At 36.5% G+C, this 27,832-nt stretch overlaps 4 protein-coding genes across 9 annotated transcripts in view; 1 reads left to right on the top strand and 3 right to left on the bottom strand.

Moving 5' to 3' along the window:
* The window catches only part of LOC116302115 (adenosine receptor A2b), a 29,108-nt gene extending 27,269 nt beyond the window's left edge, over positions 1-1,839 (bottom strand). For both annotated transcript variants that reach the window (XM_089034657.1, XM_031711325.2), the window contains exon 1: positions 1,702-1,839. The gene's annotated coding sequence lies outside the window, so the exon portion shown is untranslated. The remainder of the gene's footprint in view (positions 1-1,701) is intronic.
* A 313-nt stretch (positions 1,840-2,152) lies between these two features.
* LOC116302127 (uncharacterized) lies at positions 2,153-7,002 on the bottom strand. 4 transcript variants are annotated; one of them, XM_031711346.2, is made up of 4 exons: positions 6,862-7,002; positions 5,606-5,744; positions 4,588-4,720; positions 2,153-4,044 (listed from the first exon to the last, which is right to left on the bottom strand). In XM_031711346.2, exons 3-4 carry the CDS (start codon positions 4,688-4,690, stop codon positions 2,816-2,818), a joined length of 1,332 nt encoding a protein of 443 aa, XP_031567206.1. In that variant the 5' UTR covers positions 4,691-4,720; positions 5,606-5,744; positions 6,862-7,002; the 3' UTR covers positions 2,153-2,815. The 4 variants fall into 4 exon arrangements, with proteins under 4 accessions (XP_031567206.1, XP_031567207.1, XP_031567205.1 ...); XM_031711347.2 differs by lacking the exon at positions 6,862-7,002 and adding an exon at positions 6,445-6,689; XM_031711345.2 differs by lacking the exon at positions 5,606-5,744 and having other exon boundaries at positions 6,862-7,001.
* Positions 7,003-7,200: 198 nt separating this feature from the next.
* LOC116302126 (uncharacterized) lies at positions 7,201-11,215 on the top strand. The gene is made up of 2 exons (XM_031711343.2): positions 7,201-7,329; positions 9,419-11,215. Exons 1-2 carry the CDS (start codon positions 7,230-7,232, stop codon positions 10,702-10,704), a joined length of 1,386 nt encoding a protein of 461 aa, XP_031567203.1. The 5' UTR covers positions 7,201-7,229; the 3' UTR covers positions 10,705-11,215.
* Positions 11,216-12,184: 969 nt separating this feature from the next.
* On the bottom strand, positions 12,185-27,830 carry LOC116302116 (b(0,+)-type amino acid transporter 1). 2 transcript variants are annotated; one of them, XM_089033555.1, is made up of 11 exons: positions 27,152-27,830; positions 23,300-23,425; positions 22,312-22,411; positions 21,840-21,884; positions 20,806-20,929; positions 20,173-20,276; positions 18,944-19,040; positions 18,056-18,211; positions 17,532-17,706; positions 15,856-15,927; positions 12,185-15,154 (listed from the first exon to the last, which is right to left on the bottom strand). In XM_089033555.1, exons 1-10 carry the CDS (start codon positions 27,687-27,689, stop codon positions 15,863-15,865), a joined length of 1,530 nt encoding a protein of 509 aa, XP_088889681.1. In that variant the 5' UTR covers positions 27,690-27,830; the 3' UTR covers positions 12,185-15,154; positions 15,856-15,862. The 2 variants fall into 2 exon arrangements, with proteins under 2 accessions (XP_088889681.1, XP_088889680.1); XM_089033554.1 differs by having other exon boundaries at positions 12,185-15,927.
* Positions 27,831-27,832: the final 2 nt, after the last annotated feature.

Below are 27,832 nucleotides of genomic sequence, written 5' to 3'. Positions count from 1 at the left end.
TCTCAAGCTAAGCACAGGTGGTCTAGTTTCTCTAATTCTTTGCCTTGGTTGCCTAGGATTATGAATACACCACATCTCGTGCAACTCGGTTGACTATACTGGCCAAGCTCATGGGTGTTTCTCCAGTCAATGTCCAAAATTGAGTCGAGTATTCGGCTAAAGGAGGCCATACTTCTTGTCTTAGGCCACGAATTAGAATTAGGAAAAGGGCTCTGATGACTGACTGTACTGGGATGTGTGACTGCATTGATAACACATTGAGAAGTAATATTATCCCAAATATCAAATTCTGCATGGGCAGTTGAGGAATAAGCAATTCATTTTCGGCATACTGATCAAGAATCCTGATCAAAAAAACAATTGCTGTAGAAATTACATTTATAAATTCTGGAAATGGAAGGTAGTCCATGTTGAAGGTCACTGAACACTATCTTCATATTGTTGCGTGTGACATATTTCGTTGTGATTGTATGTCCTTAATAACCAATCAGAAAATCAAATTCTCTTGTGAATATTATTTTTTTGTCTTCTATGACAAGCAGAAATAATTAAACAGTGTATGATTTTACACATCTAGCAAATGGAATGTGGTTTATCTTAGCTAAATGTTGCTCTTATCTTGCTTTTGCCAGCTTTTAATATTTATTCAGGAAGTCAGGAAAAAAGACAAAACTAGATGAGCTTATGGAACAGGCAACAAAGATGATGGACGAAGCAGGGAAAGCGTCGAGGACACACAGAAAATACCTAAAGACTATGGCTGCTGTCAAAGCCTTTGACATCAGTAATGACAGTGGCTAGTGTAACACTGAAAACACTATTTATCTTTATACCAGTTTCTATTTGTTCATTAAATTTAATTAAATTTAATTAATTATACGTATTGAAACATACGAATTAGATATTGAAATAAAGATTTCCAAGAAAAACTGCTTATTTCATTATTCAGTAGTATAGTAGTAGTATATTCAGTATGTGGGGACATAAAAGAACCTGTTGAATTATTCGTGTAAGAGTAGGGGATTGTATCACGGTTCAACAGCCTATCCCAATCTGGAGGCATAATAATTATCTATGCATCATCGACTGGATCCTTTCAGACGTGGCGTAACAGTTTCCACTGGTTGCGTTTTTGAATTTTTTTGTGTCAGTGTATTGGTGCTTTTGACCTATTTTGGTATTGTAGTCTACATGAACCGGGCAGTAATATTTATCTCAAATAACGAAAATGTGCGGAGTTTTCCTTTATTTTCCTTGAGTTATCCACATCTCCATTTGTTAAGGCAAAGAAATGTAACCACAGGTAGCCCAAGCATAACTTTTATGCATAAGGGTAATATATGTAGTTTTTAAGTTTAAAACTTATTTTAAGAACATTAAGCAGCATTGTTTTAACATTTCATTGCTAAGCAATGCAAAATAAGATTGAAGGTTAACTTACGTAAGTGGGCTTCCTGTGGTTATATTCTGGTTGTAGAGCAAAAACTTCGAAATCGTGAATAAAACATTACATAATCTCATAGTTATGAATTTATCAGTAATTTAATTCGCTAATTTTATCTTTGAAGCTCATTACGATCAAACGGATAAGTATGTCTGCCTAATTTAACTTAAAAGTTTATGTAAACTGGTGAACTGGAAGCACTTTTACCAACGGAGTAAAAAGTCGAGAGTTTTCTTACAAATAACTTCATAACCTACCTTCATGCCGTTCTCTTCTTCCAAGAGCACTTTGCCAAACCCAATACAAAGTATCTCAATACCCAACTGTTGAAAATAAAGCTCTATCTTCTATGAAATTGTTCACACAAAACAGCACTTGCTGACACTTGACCTGTACAGCTGCTCGGCTGTTGACTTTCCAAACTCGTACCCAGGCTTCATCTGTTTGGAGTACACAGGTTCCAAGCTTGAGAAATTTGAGGGGTAGTAGCTGACTGTCTGTTAGTTTTCTGTATGTTTGTTCGTTGTAAATGCCTTTTTTCCCGCGTTTAACATCAAACTTATTATTTTTAATTTTATTAAAAACGAAAACAAATCTCAAAAGAAGAACTTAACTTTCCCTGTGTCCTAACCCTCAGAATTAATTTCTGGCTCTTTATTAAAGTCCTCGCTTGCGTCCAAATGAAAAAAGACTTTACATAGACAACCATTTAATTTTAAGAAAATATTTAATAGAAATTAAGTTTGTATCTCTTTATTTATCTGTAGTTTATTTCTGGTTTTAAATTGGTTCTTTTCATTTTGGCCACGAAGCGTTAGCCGACAATGCGCACGTTTACTCTCATCATCAGTGTGCTTTGTCTGCGCTACATACGCGAGAATAGAGCAATAAGCTACATACATCCCGGTAAATCATAAAGATAATTTTCCCCTCTTATACTAAATCCCATCCTTGGGGACAAAAGCGAAAAAAATTTAAATATCAATATAGACTTTAATCATCAAAAGAAAGGGATAGAAAATAGTCGCCTTTCACAGTTCCCTGAGCCATCTTGAAAGAAGCAGTGCCTTTGCATCGAAGCGAGACAAACGATGAGCTTGCAATGATAGAGACCTTTTTTAACACCTTGGACAATTATTCACATGTCTCTATCATTGCAAGCTCGCCGTTCGTCTCGCTTCGATGCAAAGGTACGACTACCTTTCAAGATGGCGCAGGGAACTGTGAAAGGGACTATTAGTGTAAGGGCTTTATAGCTACACTGACGATAGTATCTTTGAGTTACACTGACGATTGGAGAGAAAACAAAAAGGGTGTAGAATTGAAGTATAGACATCTTATACACGCTTATCAACTGATTCACCCCTGTTCTCAATATTTACAGTTGTCTCCAAAAGCATTAACGATAAGTGAATGAAACGCCATACCGAGTGCAGCGCGACTGAACGAGCTATCTGACATGATAAGAATATCACACTCAGCAAGCAAAGCATTGTCTAAGAGCACCCCTTCTATCCCAAGACGGGAGGGGTCGGACATAGAGATATGTTCTATTTTGATATCAAGGTACGTGACTTTGTTTGGATACTTTTTCTCTCCGTAGTATTTAACCTCTTTGGTATCAGTGGCCAGAAACCATTCTATAGAAGAAGTGTCAAGCGAAGGATCGATTTTCTTAAACAGCCTTTCCAACTTTTTCGCGCATTGAAAAAATTGCTCCAAGGCTGAATATATTGGTGTTTTTGATTTCTTGTTAGTACGAAACGCTGGAACATCACCAGCACGGAAGTGAATACCAATCCTAGGGATCCCAGATTTCCAATTCAAGGACTTTCGAGTTTTACTCAAAAGTTTTTTGAACATTGGAGTTTGCTGGAATAAGAAGTCAAATGCGCATCCTATCAAGGAGTACCGGTGGCCTCGTCGTTTTGTTGTCACGTCTCTAGCTGTTTTACCAAGGTATTTACTCCGACGTATAGCTGGAGCAAAGTACCATTGAGTGCTAATGTACTCTACTTCATGATCAAAGTAATGCTCAAGATCGGTTTTTAGTAACCACTTGATTACTTCATCAAAAGTATATCCCGGTCGCACAGTCTCAATGGGTACATTCTTGTGAAAACCTTTCCCCCAGAAATGGTGCCGTGATTTAAGCCCTCGTAATTTTGCTTGAGAGAAATCCCATTTAATGTTCTTGGGTGAGAAGTATTCCGTGATAGAAATATTTGATTTCCAGTCGATTAAAAGCGCACGTTTAGTTAATACAGCCAAATAAAGTAACGAGGTGATACCATTAATTCGGTTGCCATAGCCACCGCATCCGTAACCAACGCCACCACAATTAAACACCAAATATCTTGGAGGAACCCTTGACTCTAGAATATCTTGATGAAGTTTTTTATATTTATCTTGCCATTTTACACCGCATATTTGTTTTTTCTTCTTTTTCCAACTTTCCATGCTTGCCGTCGTGTTTTTCCTCTGCACCAAAACGAGTTTTAATTCTTGCAGTAATTTCCTTTGACTCACTCGTACATCTCTACTGGTCTTAACTTTGCGACGAACGTCTAAATTTTGAATTGATTCGGTTGATTTTATTGCTGGAAGATAAAATATTCATTAATATTATTTTATCATTAATGCTATTAAAACGTCATTCATGGAATGACCCTATTTCCTATTTCCAGTCTCCTGGGGGCCTTCTTCTTATTTAGTGCTGTTGGACTAGGGACTTATTATAAGGGGCTAGGGAAAAGTGGGACTCATTGGGGCTTAATAAATTTTCTGGACTTCGTAAATTCATAGCTGAGCTTTTATCCACATTCTCGACTGCTAAGGGAAAAGGACCAAAACGTTCCTTAGGGGTGGGGACTTATTAGATCGATGCTAGGGACTTATTTCACTTTTGGCACATCAAAATTGAAGCTTATTATAAGGGGGCTTATATGGGAGCCTATGATAGAGGAAATACGAAACATATCTCGAGTATTAGTATTAATAGGGGTTCCATAGTATATGCCAAAACGATCGGCCAAACGTAGGCTCATACCTGTGCTCTTCCATATTTGAATGACTATAGACTTTCGCTTAGATATATAGTATTAGAAAATATTAAATACATAATATGTATTTATATATATTACCTGGGAAGACATTTCGCACATAAGTCCACTGAAAAAGAATGAGTAGCAGAGCACCAACCACAAGAAAGATCCCAAACGACTTTGCTGTTGTTTTCCAAGACATTCTCCATTTGAATGAACCGTTATACCTTTCCTGTCAAATAAAGTAATTAACATGGCTTCAACAAAACGTAGAGGGGATAATGAATTCATAAAATTAATATTCATTTGAAGTATTTACACATTGTCGCCATTTTTCTCACAGGCAAGTGAACTTCACCCTAACTGGAATTTTTTACGACGGTATTTTTCCTTTTCCTTCTTCAATAAAAAAATTGATAGCCTTTTAGCAATTCAGTGATATTTTTCAGTTATTAAAAAGAGCTTCGTTACATTTACATGGAAGGAAAGATCGATGTTTGGCATTGAATATAGCATTGGCAGCTTATCAGCTTTCGAAAAAAATCCTTAAGAATTGCTTATGCCCACGAAAAAATTTAAAACAAAAGTTTTTTCCTGAAATCATGAGAAAAGCAGTCTATAAATGCATTAAAAAGTCTTCTCGTCTACTATGACGCCGGTTTCAGTTCGAAGATGTCAGGAACTTCCTGGATCAGAGATGAAAGCGCGTTATCTCTATTAAACATTTAAAAAAACACTAGGTAGAAAAAAGGAAGCTTTTAAAATTATGTCCTTTGTTTGTTTCGTATGGAAGTGTACATCTTTATAAATAGCCTGGATCCAGTACATTCTGTTACGTCATGCGGTAAGCCGAAGAAGCCCAAGCAACATCGATTGCTCAGTCATCCTAAATGGATTAAAGAAACCCAAATGTCCTAAACTGAGCAACAAATATGCAAACAAATATTTCTTGTATTGCCAAGAAAGTGATATCATGAAGTCTAAGTTAAATATGAAAACCTTTTAGACTCGAATAATGAAACAGCACTTCATAATTGATGTCACGCAACATCTTTCCACGATCGATAAGGAAAATTTAAGTTCCCTTGTGATTTTTGAAAATACAGTTATTACTCACAGATGAGAAATTTGGACAGGAAAAGATGCTGTCTTGATGAAAGGCTCATGCTGGTGAGGACGGAAAAATGAAATAGCTCCTGTGATTCAGTAACAATGGGTCACCCGTAATCCTTTTGCTATGAAGCACCAATGAAAGCCTGTTAAAATAATCCATGCAGAAGTCGATCACTGATTGTAGAGGCACATACGCCAGCCATCTTAATGATATCAGTTGTATATACAAAAAAAGAATAATATTTGCAGGAAACTACTAAAAATAATTAAATGACCACATGGTTTTTGCAGACATTTTTGAGGACAGTAAATAAATAACGTAAATATAGACCTATTAGAAGAACAAACACTAGACAACTACGGAAAACAATGCTAATAAAACACGTAAGAGATCGTAGGTCGATAAGGGAGTATTCTGAAAAAGACCTCAAATGCAATAACCCTATATTCAAATCTTTATATTTTATCGGCATGCAATAAAGCGGTTCCATACAAGGCAACTACTTATCTTATCAGAGTTTGATTATGTGCAAAATACTTAACTCGAAATGTCTTATCAGTTGACTGTAACTCAAGGAAGACCTTTTGACCACCAATGTGACTGATGGTGGACATAATCTCTTACGACACACGTAAATAGTTTATGTTTTATGATTAAAAGGCAATTCAAAAACAAACTAGTTAATCCCATTCAGAAATCATCAAAGGAGTGACTCGTTTTAGAGTTTTCGTGATTTTTATGATACGGTTTACGTTATAACTGCCCTGATGAAGAACATGGACTCCAGCCAGAAGTGCTTTGGAGTTCGTCGATAACTATAGTTTTAAAGCTGTGTTACTGACCCTGATCAAATCTTTTGAATTTAATGCATGCAGCTTTACTGATGGTTGTGGCTACAGCCTTGTCAACAGACTGAATATCCAGCTTTAGACTGCCAATGTAGGTCAAAAACGGGCAAATTCGTGGCTGCCGAATTACGATGCGCACATGGTGACGTTGGCTAGGTCTCCCCTAGTTGCTTTGTGATCTTTTTATTTTTGGATGTGTTGAGAGCGTAGTTTAACGTGACGTTATTGACACTGATTTGTGCGTGAACGGAAAATGAATTCTTTGATCTAAAAGGATCAGGCAAATAAAAGGGCATGGTGATCCACCATCTCACTAAATTTGAGCAGGTGATGGGACAAAACGCCATTGCATACCTCCTTGTATTCATATAAAACATCAATGATAAACACATGACTGAGCTACTAACGTACCTTGAATTCTATCTTCTATGTTTCCGAGTCTCCAGAGAATCCATTGGTACTTCAGTGTTCAACCATGTTTGTCTTTGTTGCTTGTCACATCAGCATATCGACGCTTATGAATATTTGTCTCTGGCTGCATTTCGAGCGACACGTCTCAAAACAACCGAAATCCGAAACCGGCTTTATAACTAACCTATAAATTTAGCGAATAATTGGCGAAACACTCGGAAATATCAATCAGCACTCACGTGTGGAAATACATAGCGTAGTTCTAAATATTCATCTCCGCACGAAGAAAGAGCAATACCGATGAAACAGATCTGTAAAGAAGCCACTTCAAGTATTTATGGCCGACGTGGCTAAGTCAACGAAATGAAATGAAAAATATTGCCAAGTACAAAATCCTGGTTGCCTTGTCAGTTGTTTTCGTGTGTTCACTGTGTTCCTACAAGATACTCTCGAAGATATGGTCAAATGGTAAGTGATGTGATTGTCGCTAGTCGTTGGCCTGGTGTCATGAAGACGAGTACAACAGACAGTCATAAGTAATTTGAACCAAATTTTGATAGAGCTTAGTGTCTTAGAGGGCTTAAGAGCCAGCCACCACGTCGATGCACAACTTTGGAGAAAGACTGCCCCAGTAGGTTTTGATTTGAATTAGGCATGTGAAATTTTAATGTCTCCTGAATAAATAACTCCTGAAAAAAGCAACACGATAACGAGATTAATTTGATTATATTTGTTTTCTAAAACATATTAGACATTTTGGAGAGAGTGAGCCAAAAAAGAGACGAACTTTGATTTGTACTCAACTCGGCGAAGAAGTATAAGGAATATTTAATAGGGGCAGATGAAGACTGACCTCTGATCTGAGCAGATACTCGATTCTCGATAACCTACCTTTTCTAATTATCAATTCATGGATTGATGTAAGCTTTTAGTAGACCGAAATACCTCGAGGGGATGCATTTTGTTGGAGTGGGGCGACTATGGATATCACGTTCCTATATTATATCTGTATGTTTGGTATATCATGTTTTCTCATTGACAGAATTTATACATACGACTCCATAGGAAGAATAAAAAAAGTTAACTTAAAATCTGAAATTTTTGAACCAAGCTGATGCCAAACAATAGTTGGTAATTACATCATATTTTTACAGCATTTTGCAATAAAAAATTACGATTTTAAGCATATCATATGCTTGAATAGATTTTCCCAATCACACATTCTACCTTACTGTAGCTTTACTGTGACCACAAAATGATAGTTGAATGTTGAGATTTGACTTCTTGAAATAAAGTAAAATGTAAAGAATTCCAAGCATTAAGTCCAATCTTAACTTAATTTTACTGATGAACTGAAGCTACAGTCTGTAGCATAACTATAAGATCATGTTTTTCCGTTTATTTGGACCAATGATTTTAAGCTAGGTTCTATTTAGTACCACTTACACAAGTACATCAAGGAATTTACTTCCTGCTGTCTTCTCACTTTGAGGAAAGAGCTAGCCCTATGCGATGAAAGAAATCCCACCTATAAGCTACATTGTTGAACCTTTTAATGTTAAATAATTGTTAATACGATTGCAAAATTTGAAATTTGGTCTTAAAATTTAAGTAAAAGGTATAAACACAGGTAGCCCAAGCTTGGTTTTTGTGGTGTCATGTTATTAGGAAATGTATGGAGATTCATCAAAAATTTCAATAAAATCATTGAAACGTGAAATAAAGCCTCGAAATTTATCCGATCATTGAGAAATAACACTTCTTTCGCTCTGTGTGGTTATTTTTTAATTTAGCCCGTTTTAAGATTTTTTCCCCCACCAGTAAGAAATACTGTGGTATAAAGCGCTTGAAGGTGCGCACTTTTTACCCCCTCAGAAAAAAAGATTAAACAGGTGTGGAGGTACTGAAGATAAAACCGTGGACCACTTGCTCTGAATGCAACTGAGCTACGCTTGTTCCTATACACCACTCTCATAAAGGCTGACAATTGCACGAAAACTAGGTCACCAGGTCATTATTTCACAATATGAAAGCACATAAATTGGAAGGACCTTTTTTGATCTGAATTCGCGTTATCCACCTTCATTTTGAATAAGCAGCCTTGCAAGATAACTGCATATGGGTACCTCTTTAATTCGGTCGCTCATCAGCCATTATGAGGTAGAACGGTGAGTTTAGGGAGCTAAGGGAATTAAATAGTATTTTTAAGTGCATGAAAAGATGTGCGGCCGCCATGTTGGAGGAACGTTACGAACGTTTGTGGTTTACTTCGACTTTGTATTATCATCCAACATGGCGGGCATCACATTTGTCAGTTCCATTGTGCCCTGAAGGCAAATTTGGTAATCACACTCGCTTCCCACCTCTGGGGTTTTGGTACTATAGGCATCGCATGAAAGTACCGATGAGATTTTGTCGGTTTTTCTCAAGTGTTACGGTTTTCCTCCCTCCGCAAAACTTACCAACATAATTTCCAATTCCATTCGTGGGTCAGCAGTGCCAAGATTGTTTCAGGGTTCGATTAAGTGTGAAGTTTTCGTTGTTGTTGTTGTTTTAGGGACTTACGATTTCAGTGGCACAAGCAGGACAAGCACCAGAAATGGGTTTCTGAATCTTCCTTGGAAGCCGCGAAAAGGAAGCAATAAGCAGGATCCACTTGGTAGGACGAATAAGAATCGAATGACAAACGATGGAGAAAGGAATTCCGGCCATTTTATCCATAAAGTAATTCCGATTTCAAAGCAAGGCAAAAAAGAATTCTACGAGGAACAGAAACGAAAACAATGTGGCGTTGGTTGGCAGAAGCGATACGTTGAATACCACAAACAAGTTCTTCGCTCAGAAAGACCTGGAAAATTTTTGGTTTACCTTTGCGGTGGGAAAGACTATGGATGTGGAGGTTACGGCAACAGGTTGAATGGAATAGCTTCACTTCTGCTCCTTGCAATTCTAACAGACCGAGTTTTCCTAATAGATTGGAACTATTCCATTTCATTGAAAGACTATTTTCTTCCCAACAAGATTGATTGGAGTTTTTCTCTTGACAAGATTGACAGATTGAATTCAAGCCGTAGCTACTGGGGAGCAGGACATCCTGCTGAAGCAACGATAGGTGTCCGTAGACCGTTTAAAGACCATTCTCATTTCAAGGATTTTATCACTGAGACTGACTTCCGGACACACTTCGATCGTCCTGTAGAAATCGTCACAGCGATGTGGTATTTTGTAGACGCGTTAAAAGAAAATCGATTTCTCAACGGAAAACTTTCGGAAATGTCTCTCGGGGATCGTCGGTTTTCTTGGATCGGCTGCGCATTTGATTTTCTTTTTGCAAAGACTAAAGCTATAGAAGAAAGATTGCAGGAAGCAAGAACGTCTACCGGGATTGGACAGGGCATGCCTACTATTGGCATGCACATTCGTATGGGAGATACAGTATTTGGGAAAATGTCCCAAAAGGGATCTATAAGAACTAGAAACTATATGACGATAGTAAGCTGTACCTTTGCATTAGAGAAGGCAATTCACGAAGCAAATCCCCAGATATCCAAGGCACGCTTACGCATCTTTTTAGCTTCAGATGATGTTAACCTCAAACGTTTGTTGTTGAAAAAATACCCCAGCTTTGTGTCGCTTGACGTGAAAGTCGAGCATATTTCTTTCTTTCGGCGTAAGAAAAACCTGCCGTCCAAGGAAGGAATGGTAGGAGTGTTGCTGGATCACTTCTTGTTGTCGGAATGCGATTTTCTTGTTTTATCGAGGAGTACTTTTGGTATGACAGCTGCCGGGCTTACGTTTCATCCAAAAGAATCGTATACGCTCAAGGATAAATGTAGCTATTAGAGGGTTTTAGATAGCCGCTCACGGCAAACGTGTAACGCAAGATGATCAGTGAAAAATTGTTTCAAATGACTGAAAAGGAATTGCGAAAAAATCCAAGTAGTAGAAAAACAAAAGAATATTTGTTTGTGATATGAAAGTTTGCAAAAGGTAAAGTAAAATACAGGAAAACTATGAAAATGTGGTCACGTTTGCCGTTTGCGGGAAGAAAAAAAATTCAATCTAAAACTCTCTATTTTAAAACTGAGTCACCCTCACCCTGAAACAGGGTGAATCCTGACCAACTTGACCACGACGTCGGCAGGTGTAAAACACCTCACAGACCTGCGCAATAGAAAAATACTTGGTAGTTGTATCGTATCTTTTTTAGAGCGCTTTTCAAGTTTCTGCGACCAAGGCAAACTACAGACGTCTGGGTTTTTGGATTACGTCAATCAGAAATTGACCGCTGTAGGTTTGGTTAAGCACGTGAATACTAATCGCGGCTGGAATTGTCTGGCCCGCAGAAATATTAGCTTTGAGGTCTCGATTCATTTGGTGAAGAATGAAAGTACAAAGTACAAGGTCACCTAATCAGAGATCAAGCATTCAGCTTTTTTGTATGCACTTGGCAACTTTTAGTACGTGTCGTGCCTAAAATAAGGAAAATCAAGGGGAGGAAAAGACATGGCCGCCATGTTGATTAACGTAAGACCAAAGAATTTGCTTGGGCAAACAACATGGCGGCCGTGACGTCATATACAGTCCAGATGAAAATCTTTCATTGTGCTTATCGGTTAACGTCTATAGCCCCTTGCACTAAATCCCTGCCTGGGGGTCAAAACTTGAAAAACAACGTCGAAAAAGATTTCAATCTTCAAGACAAGGGAATTCTTTTATTTTGACCCCCAGATGGCGATAAGTGCAAGCATAGATATTTATGATCCATGGTGGAAGGACCATTAGAGGGTTTCCAATATTCTCTACTTTCACATCCCCATTAATGCCTTGGGTCTTTGGGAGGTAACCAATCAAAAAACTATCCCAAATTGAAAGGTTTCTTAATTGAATTTATACTATACCTACTTTTATCTGTACAATACTGATTATCAGTTTATTCCAAGTTATTTTTGCGTGTACAGATCATCAAGAGTTTTGGTCTTACAGAAAATGTACTGACTTACGAAAAAATGTTTAAAATTTACCTTGAACGTCTTCAAGCTTCTATCATTTTCTGTTTTTTTTTTTTTTTTTTTTTGGATACCAAACAAGGTACTATCAACATTGTCTGATCAGCTTTCAGCGAAGTAAGTGGGTTATTACCCTCTGGTTACCCCCAAAGACGCAAAGTATTATGGGGTTGTGAAAGTAGAGGATGAAAGCTAATCCTACACCTCGCGATTCAATTTCGGTGACAAACCAATCGCCTTCCTCTTGATGTCTAAAACCCAACCCATTGCTCTTTATTGGTGAAGAATTCGTTGAAAAATAATAGAGCCAAGTGTTACTGTTTAATTACATTTATTTCATCGTTAGTTAATACATTTTAATTATTATATGACCGTGAATCTTAGAGCCTGGACACTAGCAAATCGAGCTATCTGATTGGATAGATCGCATCGCGGACTGGTATTAACCGGTCCGATCGCATATTAATCTTACGGCGAAAACATTTTGTCCTTTTCAATGAAAAGTGGTCATATAATAAAACTCTTATCAACCAAGCTTGGTCGGTCTGTACGGGATAATCTTGACCTCGGTCAAGATTTATCCCGTACAGACCTCCCGCTCGGTTAATAATATCTAATTATTTACTACTTTTATGACATTTACGGTTTTTTTCCCACTTTGTTTACCTGTTTTATCACGTTCTTTTCAATGAACTTATAGTATGGTATCATGAAGCGACTTCTACTTGACTCTGTTCTTACGTAATGTTAATTTGTTATTACCATTATTAAATTCAGGTACATATCGGATTTCGTGCAAGTGGTGGTATAATTCAAATATATAGTTCACTAATAGTGACCGGAACAAGGCAAAAACCAGAAAACGATCGAGCTTTAAACTCGATATAACCTCTATAAAGCGACCACATATTAAGTAGAAAACCTCAATTAAGCGACCAGTCCGAGTAAAAGTCCCAATAAGGAACTTATGCACCAATTTATACCTTTAAGGAGAAACCTCTATTCTGCGGTCACTTGAGGTCAGTTGGTCGCTAAATGAAGGTTGGTCGCTAAATGGAGGTTCGAATATATTCCCACTCATACGAAATCCGATGTGAAACATGGATCATTCTACACAAGTATTTACGTTAAGATAGCTGTGACTACAGCTGAAAAAAAATTTTGGTTCCCTTTTGAAAGCGGGGCCATAGTTTTTGTGGATGCGTACCACAACTACAGCTTTTATGTTTCTTTATTTTCGATAGTGTAGTTTGTTTCTTCCAAAGAAGTAGTCAAGTCGTTCAAGTGTAGTACTTCATGTCCGAATACTTAGAAACAAAGACCATATGCTCGCTTTCAAACGAAAACCGCGAAATATACTGCAATAGCAGTTATTTCACAAAATACAATGCTACTTAAAATTTAAGAATTTCATTTAAAAAAACATAATCTTTGAGAAAATAAACATTTTTACTAAACATAGAACCATGAATGCAGAAAAAAGGTCTCGCAATTGTTTGTTACACGCATTCCTGACGTCATAGGCACTACTGTCAGAATTATGCGCTAAGACTTCGGCACAGATGGGCGTATTAATATATGCTACCAATAGACCATGATCTCTTGATGCTACTAAAGTATATTAATTTCACTGTTAAAATTTAACTACACGAGATGATTGGATAAAACGCATGAAAAAATGTAATGGGAAGCCAGTTTAGTGCCAAGGAGTAACTTGTGTGTTTGCTTGTGTGTAAATAGTGCCGCTATGTATACTACTTTACAAATATATTTTCTCAACTGAATTTACAATAGACGACTCACACGTGCATTACAATATGTAAAGACAATGAAGAATGAAGCGACGAAAAAGAGTGATTGAAGGTGTTCTCTATGAGCCCCGTCCACACGTTTCGGGATAATTTTGAAATAATGGCTTTTTTTTATTCCGTTTTTGTAAAAATTCTCATCCATACGCGGCGTTTTCGAATCGTTTTAGCATCTCTACACGTATCCTTTATTAAAAAGTTGCTTTCCAAGTGGCTTACCGAAAATGTGTGAATCGAAGTCCAATCCGCGAAGAAAAAAATCCGCTTTTAAAAATATCCGAATACGTGTGGACGAAACTAAGATTTTAATTTTTATTGGATTACTGATGTTCTCCCCTGTAGAATATCAAAATTCGTCGAGCGATTGCATTTGAATGAATATGAGTGAATGAAAAAGCTGTTGAAACTAGAAAAATGACTGTGTGCTGTGAAGAACAATCTAAGAATCAATTTCGCACTATAAAGTATTCATTGCGAAAATGACGAAAATACAATGCGAGAAGCCCTTTTGGCGATTCAGTAAAAATTTTGACCATTTGAAACTACCCTTGATCAAAATGATAGTTATTTAGTCGAGGGACGACAACTCGCTGTCTAAACAACGCAGAAAGGTCTTCCTATCACGTGACTATTTATCCTTCACTTAGGAAAGTAGAAATACGACATTTTGAGCTATATTTCAACATAAGCTATTCTTTAAAAAAATTAATAAATGCAAGTGATCTAATCAATTTAAATTAATTGCTTAAGTGATAATTAAATTATTTAACTAGATTTATAGCTGAGAAACCTTTAAAATGCAAAGAATACTTTACCTAGAATATTCATAATATCTTAGCCTTCCTTTAGGAAAGTAAAACAAATCGAAATTTAATCTGCTATTTTCCTACTACAAGTGATTTTTTTTCATAACAGTTTAGTTAAACGATATTACACCCTTTTTCATTGTTACTCGACCAACACAGGCTACCCAAGACGTCTGGCTATACTCGACTGAAGCAGTTGGAAATTTAATTGACGGAAGCCAAAATCCTAAATTGTCTTAAATAGAGAAATAGACTGGGTCGAGTTGGCATTACAGTGCATTGTGGGAAATTCGGCAGTGTCGTAAGCGTGCAGTGCCTTAATCGTGAGTTTTTAAAATTTTAATTGGCTAATCTCGCGCAATGTGATTGGTCTGACAGTGCCGTGACCTTGTCGTGACCGTGTCCGTGTCGTGTTCATGCCATGTTACGGGTATTCGATTGGATGGAGAATAAATTCTCGCGCAAGGTGATTGGTCTGGCGAACGCCTTGCCGTGTCACGACCGTGTTCGTGCCGTGGGCTTTTCACGGTCATACGAAAACTGCTCTATTACGTCCTCTAAAGCAGTCCAATAATGCACTGCAATACCAACTCGCAACCTTGGCATAGCAAATAGCTAGTTGTCTGGGTCGCGTACTAATGGAAATGGATATCCATCTTTTCAGATGTACCTGTGAATAACATTTGACAGAGATCAGGGTCTTAAAACTCCAAGAAAGCTCCAAGAAGCAACACGGCTAGAAGTTTTTGGAACCCACTGAAGTCTTGAACCCAATAGGAAAAACATTACGTTTGGAATAGAGCGCTTTTCGCGTTTCTGAGTCTTTCAGAACTCTAAAAAATTAAGCCTAGTAAGACATTAGAATAATTGCCGCGTCCAGAGCTGTCTGAGTAGTAGAAACATGAAAGGTGCTCTTATAAGCTTTTATGAGGCGTTTTTAAATTATTAAAAGATTCAGTTAAACAATTACCGAAAATGGACAGAGCATGTAAGAATTAGAAAATGATAAAGTTTTGAAGGAAATAAAGTCAAAACTCGCGAAGTTATGATTTTTGAAAAGTAAGTTTTTGTAAGAAAACCTTTGCTGCCAGGCAACTTTTTCCCACCAACGAATGTTTTCATACAAAGTTAAACATTTTTGCACATTTATATCTTCGCGATTTTTGAACTTACTTCCTTCAAACTTCACAGTTTTAGTAAGTTTAACAAGTTCTTTAGAGCTCTGGTAATTTTTCTTCTGTGCTATGAGTTTTGTTTGGAGAGCTTTGGAATTACTCATTCTCAATCTCTCTCCATACAAGATTTTATGGAAAACACTGAAGTCCTACCAGTTGATGCACAGACTAAACGAGTCTTGAACAAAATACTCACGACAGTTCTAATCATCGTTTGGTTCGGTTTCCGCGATGTTGAAGACTTTTTGAGATCCATACGTGAAGTCATCTGAAAAAAAACACGAATATAGCGTTTAATTTTCACTTAATATTGATAATAAATGTTTGTGTGCTGAATACATTGATTAAATATAAAGTAAACTTGAAGACCTTTTAAAAAAGTTTGTAACATTACAAAAAGATTTACTTCTATCAGTTTGATGTGGCTAATTATTTTTTAAAGTACGCCAAGGTGGCTAACTGGCAGTTTAGTTTGCATTTATGTAGCTTTTCCCATACAGGAATTCCAGGAATCTCGATTATTTAAAAAGAAATAGTGGCCACGAAATTCACGAGTTTAGAAATATTCGGACATACTCCTAATCTGGCATTGTCTGGAAAAAGCAAATTCCAAACAGACTTTTCTGAGCCCTAATCCGAGTGGGAGCTTGTCGTGCCCTGACTTACATCAACCCTAAGGTTTTCCAATTGAATGAGTATATTTCTATCGCCAATACCATATTTAAAGTAAATTGACCCAACGCATTTGCAGGTCGTTATTGTCGCCTTTTAATAAAGTGGGGCATTTTACTGACAGATAGGTATGAAAATGGATTTAGAAGTTAGAAATCAAACACCGTTTTTGAATAGTTGAATAAACTTAGAGATAACCTTTAACCATATTCGAACATTCCCAAGGGGGGACGGGAGGGGTCAGGTAGCTTTAAATGCCGACAATATTCTTCTTGAGAGAAATTGCTTTTTAAAGTTCTATTTATTTCAGGTAGAGGTAAAACCATAGTTTTTTCGATCATTCCCAAAGGAGTTTAATAACGAAAGACATGTTGGCCATGTTGGTTGATATAACAGAAGAATTCATTGACAATTCTTTTGTTAAAATCAACCAAGATGGCGGCCACGACGTCATATACAAACGAGGAATTCTAGTGTTTCCTATTAGCCGTTGGTTAGAAAAAAGGAAAACGAGTGGAAAAAAATCTTTTTGAGTAATCAGGAAGTAATCAAATAAACAGACATATCACTTTTAGCCATAGTGATATAGAAGCAATGCATATCTTCCGATAGGGGAGAGGGAAAATAAATTAACTAAGTATTATTTTACATTTTACTAAGTATCTCAATTCTGATTGGTCGAGAGCCCTCAGCCAATCCCTGATATCGTGTGAACTCGACATGATAAATGTATTATCTGTAGGTTTTCCTACAGATAATACATTTATCATGTCAAGTTCATTCAAGGTTATGTTGTGGTAGCTTTGTTTTTATTCATTATGTGTATTTATTTCCAGAATTATGTACAAAAACAATTATTTAAGGAATCCTTGATTTATTTTCATATATTTTATGAAGAATTCTCAAAATATTTCTGAATTAAGAATTTTGCATTTTTCACGCTACATCATGGCGTTCATAATTCTTGTCTCTATAATTTAATGTTCATGTTAATTTTTTTCCAGTATACAAATTGTATAATAAAGCAATTATTGAATTCGGTATCGCATGATATCGTAAATATCAAGACCTTGGCTGTGTTATCTGCCTCAGTCTTCGGCTTCAGCAGATGACACAGCCTTGGTCTTGATAATTTACGATATCATGCTCAACCTCATGCAATAATTGCTTATTATCTACAGTGCAAGCATACAAACTTACCAATAGCATTTCTGAACCATTGTGGAACCAAATTAGACTTGAAAAAGAAATAAAAGGGAAGTCCAGCAACGACAATCAATAAAGCAATGAGAGAACCCAAGGGCTTGGCGACTATAGGAGCAATCACGAGGTATGTTGAGGCAATGAGCATGAAGATGGGAATGACGATAGGAACCTGTTGAAAGATAATATAATATATTGTGTCGTGTTATTACAGGGATATGAGGGACTGTTATTTATCACGAGGTATGTTGAGGCACAGAGAATGAAGATGGGAATGATGATAGGAACCTGTTGAAAGATAATATAATATATTGTGTTGTGTTATTACAGGGATATGAGGGACTGTTATTTATCACGAGGTATGTTGAGGCACAGAGAATGAAGATGGGAATGATGATAGGAACCTGTTGATAGATAATATAACATGTTATGGTGTGTTGTAATAATACAGGGATATGAGGAACTGTTATCTATCACAATGTTTGCCAAGGCACAGAGCATAAATGATTTGGAACTGTTACCTTATAGGGTCGAGGCATGTTAGGCTCTCTGTACCTCAACCACAGGAGTGCAGCAAAGGACCCACCATAGAACAGCCAGGCAGCAAAGCTGAAGAATCCCACTAGATTCATGAAATTAGATCCTGGAGGAATCACCATTATAATGGCAATGGTGCTCTAGAAGAACAAGAGAAAATCGTTACTCTCACTGAATTACCATAATAATGGCAATAGCTTTCTATGGTTGCCATGGGTGGCATGGGTGGAGTTCGCGGCTAACGCGTCGTCTTTCACCGCTGTGAGTCCAATGGGTCGGGTCGCTGGTTCGAGCCCTGCAGTCGTCACATGTGAATTGAGTTTGTTTGATGTGTTGTTCTCTCCTATGCTACGAGGGTTTTCTCCGGGTTCTCCGGTTTCCTCCCTCCGTAAAAATCAATATGCAACCTGAGCATTGTGTGCATAGAATATTGAATGTAGTGGTAGTGCGTGTGAGTGAAAAGTGTCACCAATTAGTGAGAAAGAGCTAGAACGACTAGACACTTAAATAAAAGTGATAATTGTTGGATCAATTTGCAGACAAAATTTGTAAGGAAATTGAAACCAAGACAACAAAACATTGTTGTAATATATTAGCATGTGCCCTTAGCTTGGCTTGTCCACATTTCATTCCCCATGATGCACAATTGTGATGTCATCTGTGGAAAACGCTATTCAAGATGGCCACCCTATCCAGTGTCTGTGTGAACACAGTTCATTCCTACAGTATAGTCCTCTTTATCCTACTTAGTTGTTAGTTTGTTGATTTATTTGTTTGTTCATTGACTCATCTACTGGTTGCTAAGAAACAGCTCATTTAATTAATTGAGCAGTATTCCCCTAAAGATGATCAATTCATGACTGTTTCCTTACAGTTAGTAGCATGGATGGTAGAGGGGTCAATCGCTTGACTTGAATCATAGCAAGCAGGGAAGGTAATAATCCATCTCTTGCTGCAACATACGTCAACCTGGTGGATAAAAAATTATTTATAAATGATTTAAAAAATTATTATTAAAAATCATTAATTGTTAAATGTCATCTTTCCTATGTGAGAGGAGGTTTACATAATGTTTTCACATTCATAATGTTCTTCTTGGGAAGCACTGGTGGCGTGTGCTGCTAATGTGCTGCCTCTCACCAATGCGGCCCCAGTTTGAGTCCTGCCGATCTCGATGTTGTATGTGAGTAGAGTTGTTTGTTGGTTCTTTCCTGTGCTTCAAGGGTTTTTCTCCGGGTTCTCCTGTTTTCCTCCCTCCTCAAAAATCAACTACTAAATTCTAATTTGATCTTTGGGCTTTCACCTAGTTTGGAGCCTAGCTCTGATGTGATTGTCCCACGTTGTGATACAACAGCTAAATCTATTAGATCTCCTGTAGAGCATTTCAAGAGTGGTGTACACATAGTGGTTAAGTATAGTTGCCACTCATTCAGTGGGTTTAATTAGGTTAGGTTAGGTTAGGTTTAATTTTTGGATTCGGCATCACTTGTTAGTAAAGTTTGTTGGGTCTTCCCCCTCATCTGAGTTTTCTGTCTCTAGTCTATCAAAGGCGGATCCAGCCAAAATTTTAGGGGGGGGGCTAATTGAGTTTGGCGGGGGGGGGGGGGGGTTAATTGAGTTGGGGGGGGACTAATTGAGTTTCTTCCGTCAACATAACAGAAAACAAAAAAAAAAGCATCTAATTCTTCAGCTTTGTTTTGTTTTTTTTCTGCTGAAGCTTTGCCCCCCTTTGCTCCCCCTGGATCCGCCCTTGTCTATTAAGCTTTGGCTGTTGTGTCACAGCATGGGACAATCACAACAGAGCTAGGTTCCAACCAAGCGAAAGTCCAAAGATCGAATTGGAGAAGTTGATTTTTGAGGAGTGAGGAAAACTGGAGAGCCAGGAGAAAACCCCTTGAAACAAGGAGAGAACCAACAACCAACTCTTTTTACAGTACATACTACACCAAGACCGCACATTAGCAGCACAGTCATCCATGTTTTGATCCCTATTGCAATTCCTTCTGTCAGTTAGCGAGTGCCTGACTTTAATCAGCCTTGAGTTTGTTTCATTATTCAAAAGAATGGTTTTCAAAAGAAAATTCTAATGATGCTACCGTACCTTCCACTGGTGAAAGCAACTCCATTAACTGTACCAAAGGTTGATGCTGCCACAAACAAAGGAATAATCCAGTTGACTGGTCCAAGGTAAGCATTACCAATACTCTGGAAAAGAAAATAAATTATAGTGACATTCAACTTTGATCTGTGCTCAAGCTTTTCCAAGCTTTGGAAACAACCATGAAGCTATGTCACAATGGTCCCCTTCACAGTTTTCTGCGCCATCTTGAAAGGTAGCTGTGCCTTTGCATCGAAGCGAGACGAACAGTGAGTTTGCAATGACAGAGACATTCGAATAATTGCCTAAGGTGTTGAAAAAAGGTCTCTATCATTGCAAGCTCACCGTTCGTCTTGCTTCAATGTGATGGCACCGCTACCTTTCAAGATGGCACTGGGAACTGTGAAGGAGACTATTTATTTCACAAGTAATTTATTCATTTATTCATCATGACACAGAGGTGCTGATGAACAAGAACAGCAGCTGTCCATTTATCAAATGGTGTCAGCTTAATAAAGGGTCCCCTTACTAGAGGTATCATTGTATTTCACAAAGGTTTAAGAATTAAATTGTTTTGACTCAAGACATGGCTGTTATGAAACCCATCTATTAGACAACTAGAACCAAATATCTTACCACAGCTACAGCCTCTGATTTAAGGATACCTGAACCACCAAGCACAGTGATGTAGGCAACATTGACAATCAAATAACATGCAGTTACCAGACTGATGCCAATCATAATGGCACGTGGCATGTCCCTACATTGATTAAAAAAACATGATTAATACTTATAGGTGTCAGAGAGCATATAATTGTAAAAATAACTGCTGGCAGTCATGATCAACCGGCAAAATAGTCTTAGCTCAGCCATACTTCGTTTCTGGCTCAATGTTACTGGTAAAAATGTTGGGTAGGGCAAAGATTTAACCAAACAAGTTCTAATTTTGGCCAGAATTTTTGTCACACAGTTATTTTGAGCCATAATGTACAGTCCACTACAATTCATTTCTAATTGGGGAGAGAAGTTGAGTTTGATTGAACGTGTCACTCTCTCCCTGGTTGTTACCCAGTTCTCCCTAATCAAACTCAACATTGGAATCAATTGTGGCATAGCATTAGTGCACTCACTTCTAACCTCTGAGGTCTCAGGTTTGATTCCTGAAGTTACTCAATATGACATATCGTAAGTAGAGTTTGTTATGTCTCTCCCTTGATTTGAGAGGTTTTCTCTGGGTTTTCTAGTCTCTCGCACCTTTAGACTCAACAAAATTAAATTTCAATTTCGATCTTTTAGTTGGCAGTGCCCTAGTGTTGATGATGGTCCTGAAGAGGTAGAATGGGAGCTGGGATTCTTCTTTTCTGGGCTGGTAAAATGGGATTTTATGTACTGGGAATATAATACTGGTAATGGGATTCACAAACAAAGAAACATTAAAAAGTGGGAATAGGAATGAGATTTGATCAAAACATAGGCTGGGACTATGGGATTTGGTCAAAATGGAGCTGAGAAATGTGACTAGGACCCCCCTTCAGGACCCTCTTTGATCAAACCAGAGGTTCTTCTGTGGTTAGATACAAATATACTTGGTTTGGTTTAGAGTTTCCTGTTGTTCGAATACAGAATTGAATTCTATAAACTATTAAGATCAATAATTAAGATTCACATACCTGGAAGGATTTTTCATCTCTTCAGTACAATAATTAAGTGAATTCCTGCAAAATAACAACAGGATCAAGATTCATGCTATGTTAAACAACATTATACTGTAGTGGGGAATAAAAGGACACTGCTATTTCCTTCTTTTATTTTCCTGGGGTGGGGGAGAGGGATAGCTTACAGGCTGTATAGCTGGAAAGAAATACAGTACATCTGCTTTAGTATACAAGGGTGCTCATAACTTTGGGAGGTTATGACCAGGATTTTACAGTGTGTGCCTGCAATTCCTTGTATACTGTGCTTCTTTTCTTAAGTTCAATGACACCATTTTTTGTTACTATTGTCATTGAACTTTTCTGAGATAGCAAATATGATGTATTGTGGTCTACCTTGACTACAAAAAGTTTTTGTTTATCATGCCTTATATGTTGTTGTTTGTACCAAAGCAGTACATGTTTTCTATTTCTGCATTAAAGAACTTACCATCCATCGTAAGCCCAGAGTCCAATGTAGAAGGCAAAGCCTATCTTAGCAGGATCAGTCTCTGAATTCTCAAAGGCATTCTGTAAATTTTCAGTTCTCCCTAAAATACAAAAAATAAATACATCAATATATATATATATATATATATATGTATAAATGAATGAAGGAATGAGTGAATGAATAAGTAAATGAATAAATAAATAAATGTATTAATAAATTAATGAATGAAAGATGAAGAAAGGAATGAACAATTAATGGATTGCAGTTTGAATAAAAAAGTGAATGTTGAATGGATTGATGTTCACTTGAAGAATGATGGATGAATGAATGAAGATGAATCATAGATGGATGGATGGATTAATAATGAATGAATGAAGGCAATGTGTGTTATATAAGTGTGAGAGTAAGTGAAATCTTTTCACTCCACACTCACCCCCACTACATCTGTACATTCACTAATATTTTTTTCACAATTATTACTATATTTATTACACATTTAGGGTCAAAATCAGTGTGATAAAGTTGTGAATTAAAACCATATATTCAGTAAAGTGATATGGTATCACTTCACAGTAAACTGGAAACTGTATCTACCTTAAATGTGTAATAAACAAATTATTGCATGTTAAGAGCCTGATGCTTTCTTATTCATGAGTTCCATATTATAAAGTGAATGTGTATGAGAATATATATGAAATATATATTTGTACTGCATTGTAATGTATTAAATTGAGCTAATCCTCGCAGTATGTGAAGCAACTTATGCATCTGCAAATTGAAAGACTCAGAAAAAATTCTGAGTCTTGACAGGATTTGAACCCATGCCCTGGCGATTCTGGTGCCATGCTCTAACCACTTGTCTACCAAGTGTCATATGAGACTTCAAGGACACATTACACATTAGGTGGGTTTATTATAAAGTGAACAAGGGAGTCCTTGTCAACATCTACAATGGCAACTCATAGGTCTGATTAACTATCATTATTACCTCTACATAATTCTACTACTCCAATAATGACTAACAAGGCGATACAAAGAAGCTTTGCATAAGTGAAAATCCTCTGAACCCTTGTTGCCCAGCGCACACTCCAGCAGTTAATCCCTGTCACCACCACTGAAACATAAAAAAGAAAATACATTTAACACGACAATCAATATGTGGTTTCTTTCTTATCTATTTAATTAAAGTGAGTAAAAGTGACTCTTGATTTTTGTTTTGTCCAAACGAAATTTGTTTGCCTGGTTTGTGAGATGCGACCTGCAATAAATTTTGTGTATCAGAGAGCAACGAAGATGAGCCGGCTGGACGGCGGGCAAAAGCGTTGCGTATGGTGAATGCTGCAAGAGGAGAAAAAAAGAATGAAAAACAGGTTTTAATTGTGGTCGAGCGATATATTTCGCCATTACGAGGATATGCATTAAACCGGAAAAGACAAACAAATGTCTGTGCATTCAAATTCCCCCATGAAATTATAGTCCAATTAAAATTATAATAACAATGGGTGAGTGAATTAAGATCAACATTGGTTAGACGTTTGCCGCCACGTAGGCCCTTAGTCGACCTTCCACCAAACCTATGTTAAATAGGTTTGGTGCGATGTTAGTCCAACGTTTGCCCTCCCAGGCCTTACTGAGCCATCCTACATTGAAAATACAATGTAAAATACAGTGAAAGTAGTCCAGTTTTTTTAAAAAAGGTTCAGTGTTTTATTTATAGTTAAACCATAAATTTTATTAATTTGCTTAGAATAGAAAATAGTTCTGAGGGTATAAAGTGGTACAGTTGGAACAAGACCAACTGAACTGTTGGCCGTGGCCTTGGCCCAATTCATTAATAGGTTAGCTGGAGCTGAAACTATGACAGCTATACAAGATATCAAGTTATATGGGTAGAAAGTTTTGCTCTTAAAAACCAAGTGAACAAAAAAAAAAAAGAACTGAAAACTTTGAATTAAATCAAATATAACAAAAATTTAAAAATTACAAGGCATAGAAACCTGGATTAAAATAGCACAAACAGACAAAAAGTATTGTTAGTAGCAATTAAGTTTCTGTGACATTAAAATACTACTACGAAACCTTTCTCCCCTCCCCACTTAATTAATTCTTAAAATTGTTTTTATTCAATGTTTGAGTTAGCAGATCAAAAACAGTTTTCTGTGTTTGATACTCTGATCAAAGCACGTGGGATGTTGAGAGAACACGAGAGGAGCGTAGGAAACCACAACGCATAGCGGAGTGGTTTCCAGCTTCTCAAGTGTTCTCCCAACATCCCAAGTGTTTTGACCAGAGTATCAAACACAGAAAACTGTTTTTGATCTGTTTTATAAAATAACAAACGTGATCGAAAAAAAACAAAGTCTATTAAGTAAATTCTCCCCAAAGTGCTGTCTTATTCAAAGTGACCAAAGAGTGCGTGTGATTAAAAATGACGATAGCGTGTTTTGATACTCTCATCAAACATGGTTTTTGACCAATCATAGTGCGCAAATCAAAATGCTTTACTTGTCGTTGCTACAATAATTTTACCAGCCATTATTATTATTCTAAAATTCACAAGATCATTTTGAAAACAGCTGCTACCATAACATATAGACCTCAATCCTAAATTTCTCTCAAAACAACAACCCACACACACCCACAACACAACTGCATGATTTTTAATATTCTTAATTCAAATAACTTATCCTCACAATGCTTAATGAATTGTTTTTAAACATACCACATTGTCTTACAAAATTCATCTTTAAAACATACAGAATAAACATGTTTGAGCATGAATTCACTTGCCCTATCACTTACATCTGTTAGTAAATGGTACTCTTTCAACACTCTAGCTTCTATGATGATCAATTAACTACCCATCAATTAGCAACCCTTTGGAAAACATGTCTCTGCATGACAGATGTGTTTTGTTAGGTTTTTGCCAAGAATTTCATTATTTTCTATCACTAGTTACTGTAGACATATTTAACAAATAATAGATGTATTTATATCTTTTATTTTTTCTTAAGAATATTTATGAGAAAATATAAATTCTTTTAGTTTGCATGACAAGTTCTTCATATATAATTTTCTAGCGTCTATATTTTTAATATTTGTAACATTTGTTATGTATTTTAACGAATGAAATAAAGACATTATCATTATTATTCAAAAAAGTAGTTTCCAATTATTTTAAATGTTTTATTAAAAAATTCTGAGGCACAACCACTAACCCAAAACTACCCACTTGAGACACCACCAGCTGTTAATGAAAATCAAATACTTTACATACAGAGGAGCAACTACAGCATAATCTTTCCTCAAACACTAAATAGACAACCAGTTTAAACTCTTTCAATAATACTATATGACATTATTGTAACTCTTGTCATAATGTATACAGTATATACACGGCCTTTTGCAAAAATTATGGCCGCTTCCAATATATATACAAGTATATCAAAAGCATATCAAAAATTATCAGGTAGGCTCCCTTATATTTTTTTCGAGTTGTCTATCACTAGGGCTTTCTGAAAAAATATCAAGAAAGATATCCCGCCCTGTGTGATATACTTTCGATATACTTGTATTTATATTTGAAACATCCATAATTTTTGCAAATGGCTGTATATATATATATATATATATATATATATATATATATATATATATATATATATATATATATATATATATATATATATATACACATACATATATATATATCATATATATATATATCTTTTTACACAGCTCAATGGGAGTGCACTGAAATTTTTAAATAAAGTTGATTATCTAATTAAACTTTTGACCATTTTTTTTTCCCTTAATGCTAAAAAAATTGTCACTTCTATGGTTTACACCAGACAGCAGGAAGTATCCCTCCAACATACATGTAGCAGGTGATTTATATACAGCAAAAAAACATGATGCAATATTTTACTTATATTGCTTCAGGGTTACTTCCTTTTACTCTAGGTAATTGGAAACCCATTTTTACAATTCAAAATAAACATTGAACATAATAAATCTTTAAAGTATTTAAAATTCTGAAAATGGGTGACCAAAATATTAATTTAAAAATGCACTTTTATCCCTTTTTTTCTGTTTTCAAATTATGATAATCAGTCCAGACAATATCTTTGTTTGAAAAAAATGCTTTTTTCCTTTGAAAATTAAAACTGGACTGAAAAAAACGTTTCTTTCTCTGCCTAGAGATCACAGTTAAATATCGTAAAGAAATTGTGACCGAAAATTCTCTAACAAAAATTTTCATAGTAACGATTTTTGAGCAGCGTAAAAATTTGGAATTTAAAAAAGCATGAAGTGATTCCCTGGTGAGTAAGTGAGTAAGGGCTTAATGACTTAATTATTCAATTTTCCTTGGATTTTAGGTTTAAAGATTTAAAATAATTGTTTTATTTTATTTTATTTCAACAACATAAAGTAGAAAAGAACAAAAAATATACGTATCATTAATCGAAAACAACTTTTTTCATGTTAGGAGTATTTTATGCCAATTTGAAAATTTTAATTAAACTAGCCGTCGAAAACTCTTTTCACCTGCCTTAAGCCTGATGACAATGAAAAGATTGCAGCTTTTAAATTATATATATGAGATTTTTATTAAAAAGCGAACCAAAAGAACAAATTATATGTATGTTAATTAATTGGAAGGTGCACGTGTACGAAAGCAACAAGCGTAAATTTCATAAAGCTTTGTCTGAGGCTCCTAAATAAAACAACTCAAATAGTCTACTTTTTGTATGAACGCCTTATGTTTTCACTAAGATCCCTTCTGTCAACAAAAATACCAATACACTTAAGCTATATAAAGATTAAAAAATAGTCTTACCTATACAAGAAAGACCCAATAGTTTGATTACAGCTTCTGGTGGTCTACAATCAAGAAAGAATGGCTTCGCAACGTACTCGGCGAATATAAGCGAAACGATGGCACATATCGCAGGCCTGTTGATGACAATTCCCGTCCAAGCAAACAAGAAGGCAGGGATAGGACCAAAGGCTTTCATAAGGTACGCATATTCAGCTCCTGATTTAGGGACGGCCGTTCCAAGCTCGGTATAACAGAGACTTGCAAGCATCGCTAAGACACCACATCCTAACCAAACTATTAACGAAAGACCGATGGATTTCGAAGTAACAAGGATTCCTGTCGGAGAAACGAAGATCCCAGAACCGATGACCGTCCCTACGATGAATGAGATTCCACTGAGTAACGTAACGCTTTTCTTCAACTCAACTCTATTAAGATTATCTTGCACGACCGGCGCTTCGGGATCTTGGTCGGCTGGTTGCTCTTCTTTTGGGTTGAGAGGAGTTGAGGCATCGTGTTCAGAATTATCCCCCGATTTCTCGTCTTTGTCAGCCATCTTGAAGAAATTGAGAACGTTAAGACCTAAGTAGCTTGGTAGGTAGTCAAATACTCGTCAATATCAAGAAAACCTGATATAATACTACTATATACACGAGCTACTCGACCTCAACCTTTACTAGTACTCGACTCTCAGTCTAG

This window comes from Actinia tenebrosa, unplaced genomic scaffold (genome assembly GCF_029948245.1).
Source record: "Actinia tenebrosa isolate PJP-AT-01 unplaced genomic scaffold, QUT_ActTen_1.0 PGA_scaffold2__45_contigs__length_23673736, whole genome shotgun sequence".
Lineage (NCBI taxonomy): Eukaryota > Metazoa > Cnidaria > Anthozoa > Actiniaria > Actiniidae > Actinia > Actinia tenebrosa.
This window is presented reverse-complemented; position numbering and strand designations above follow the sequence as displayed.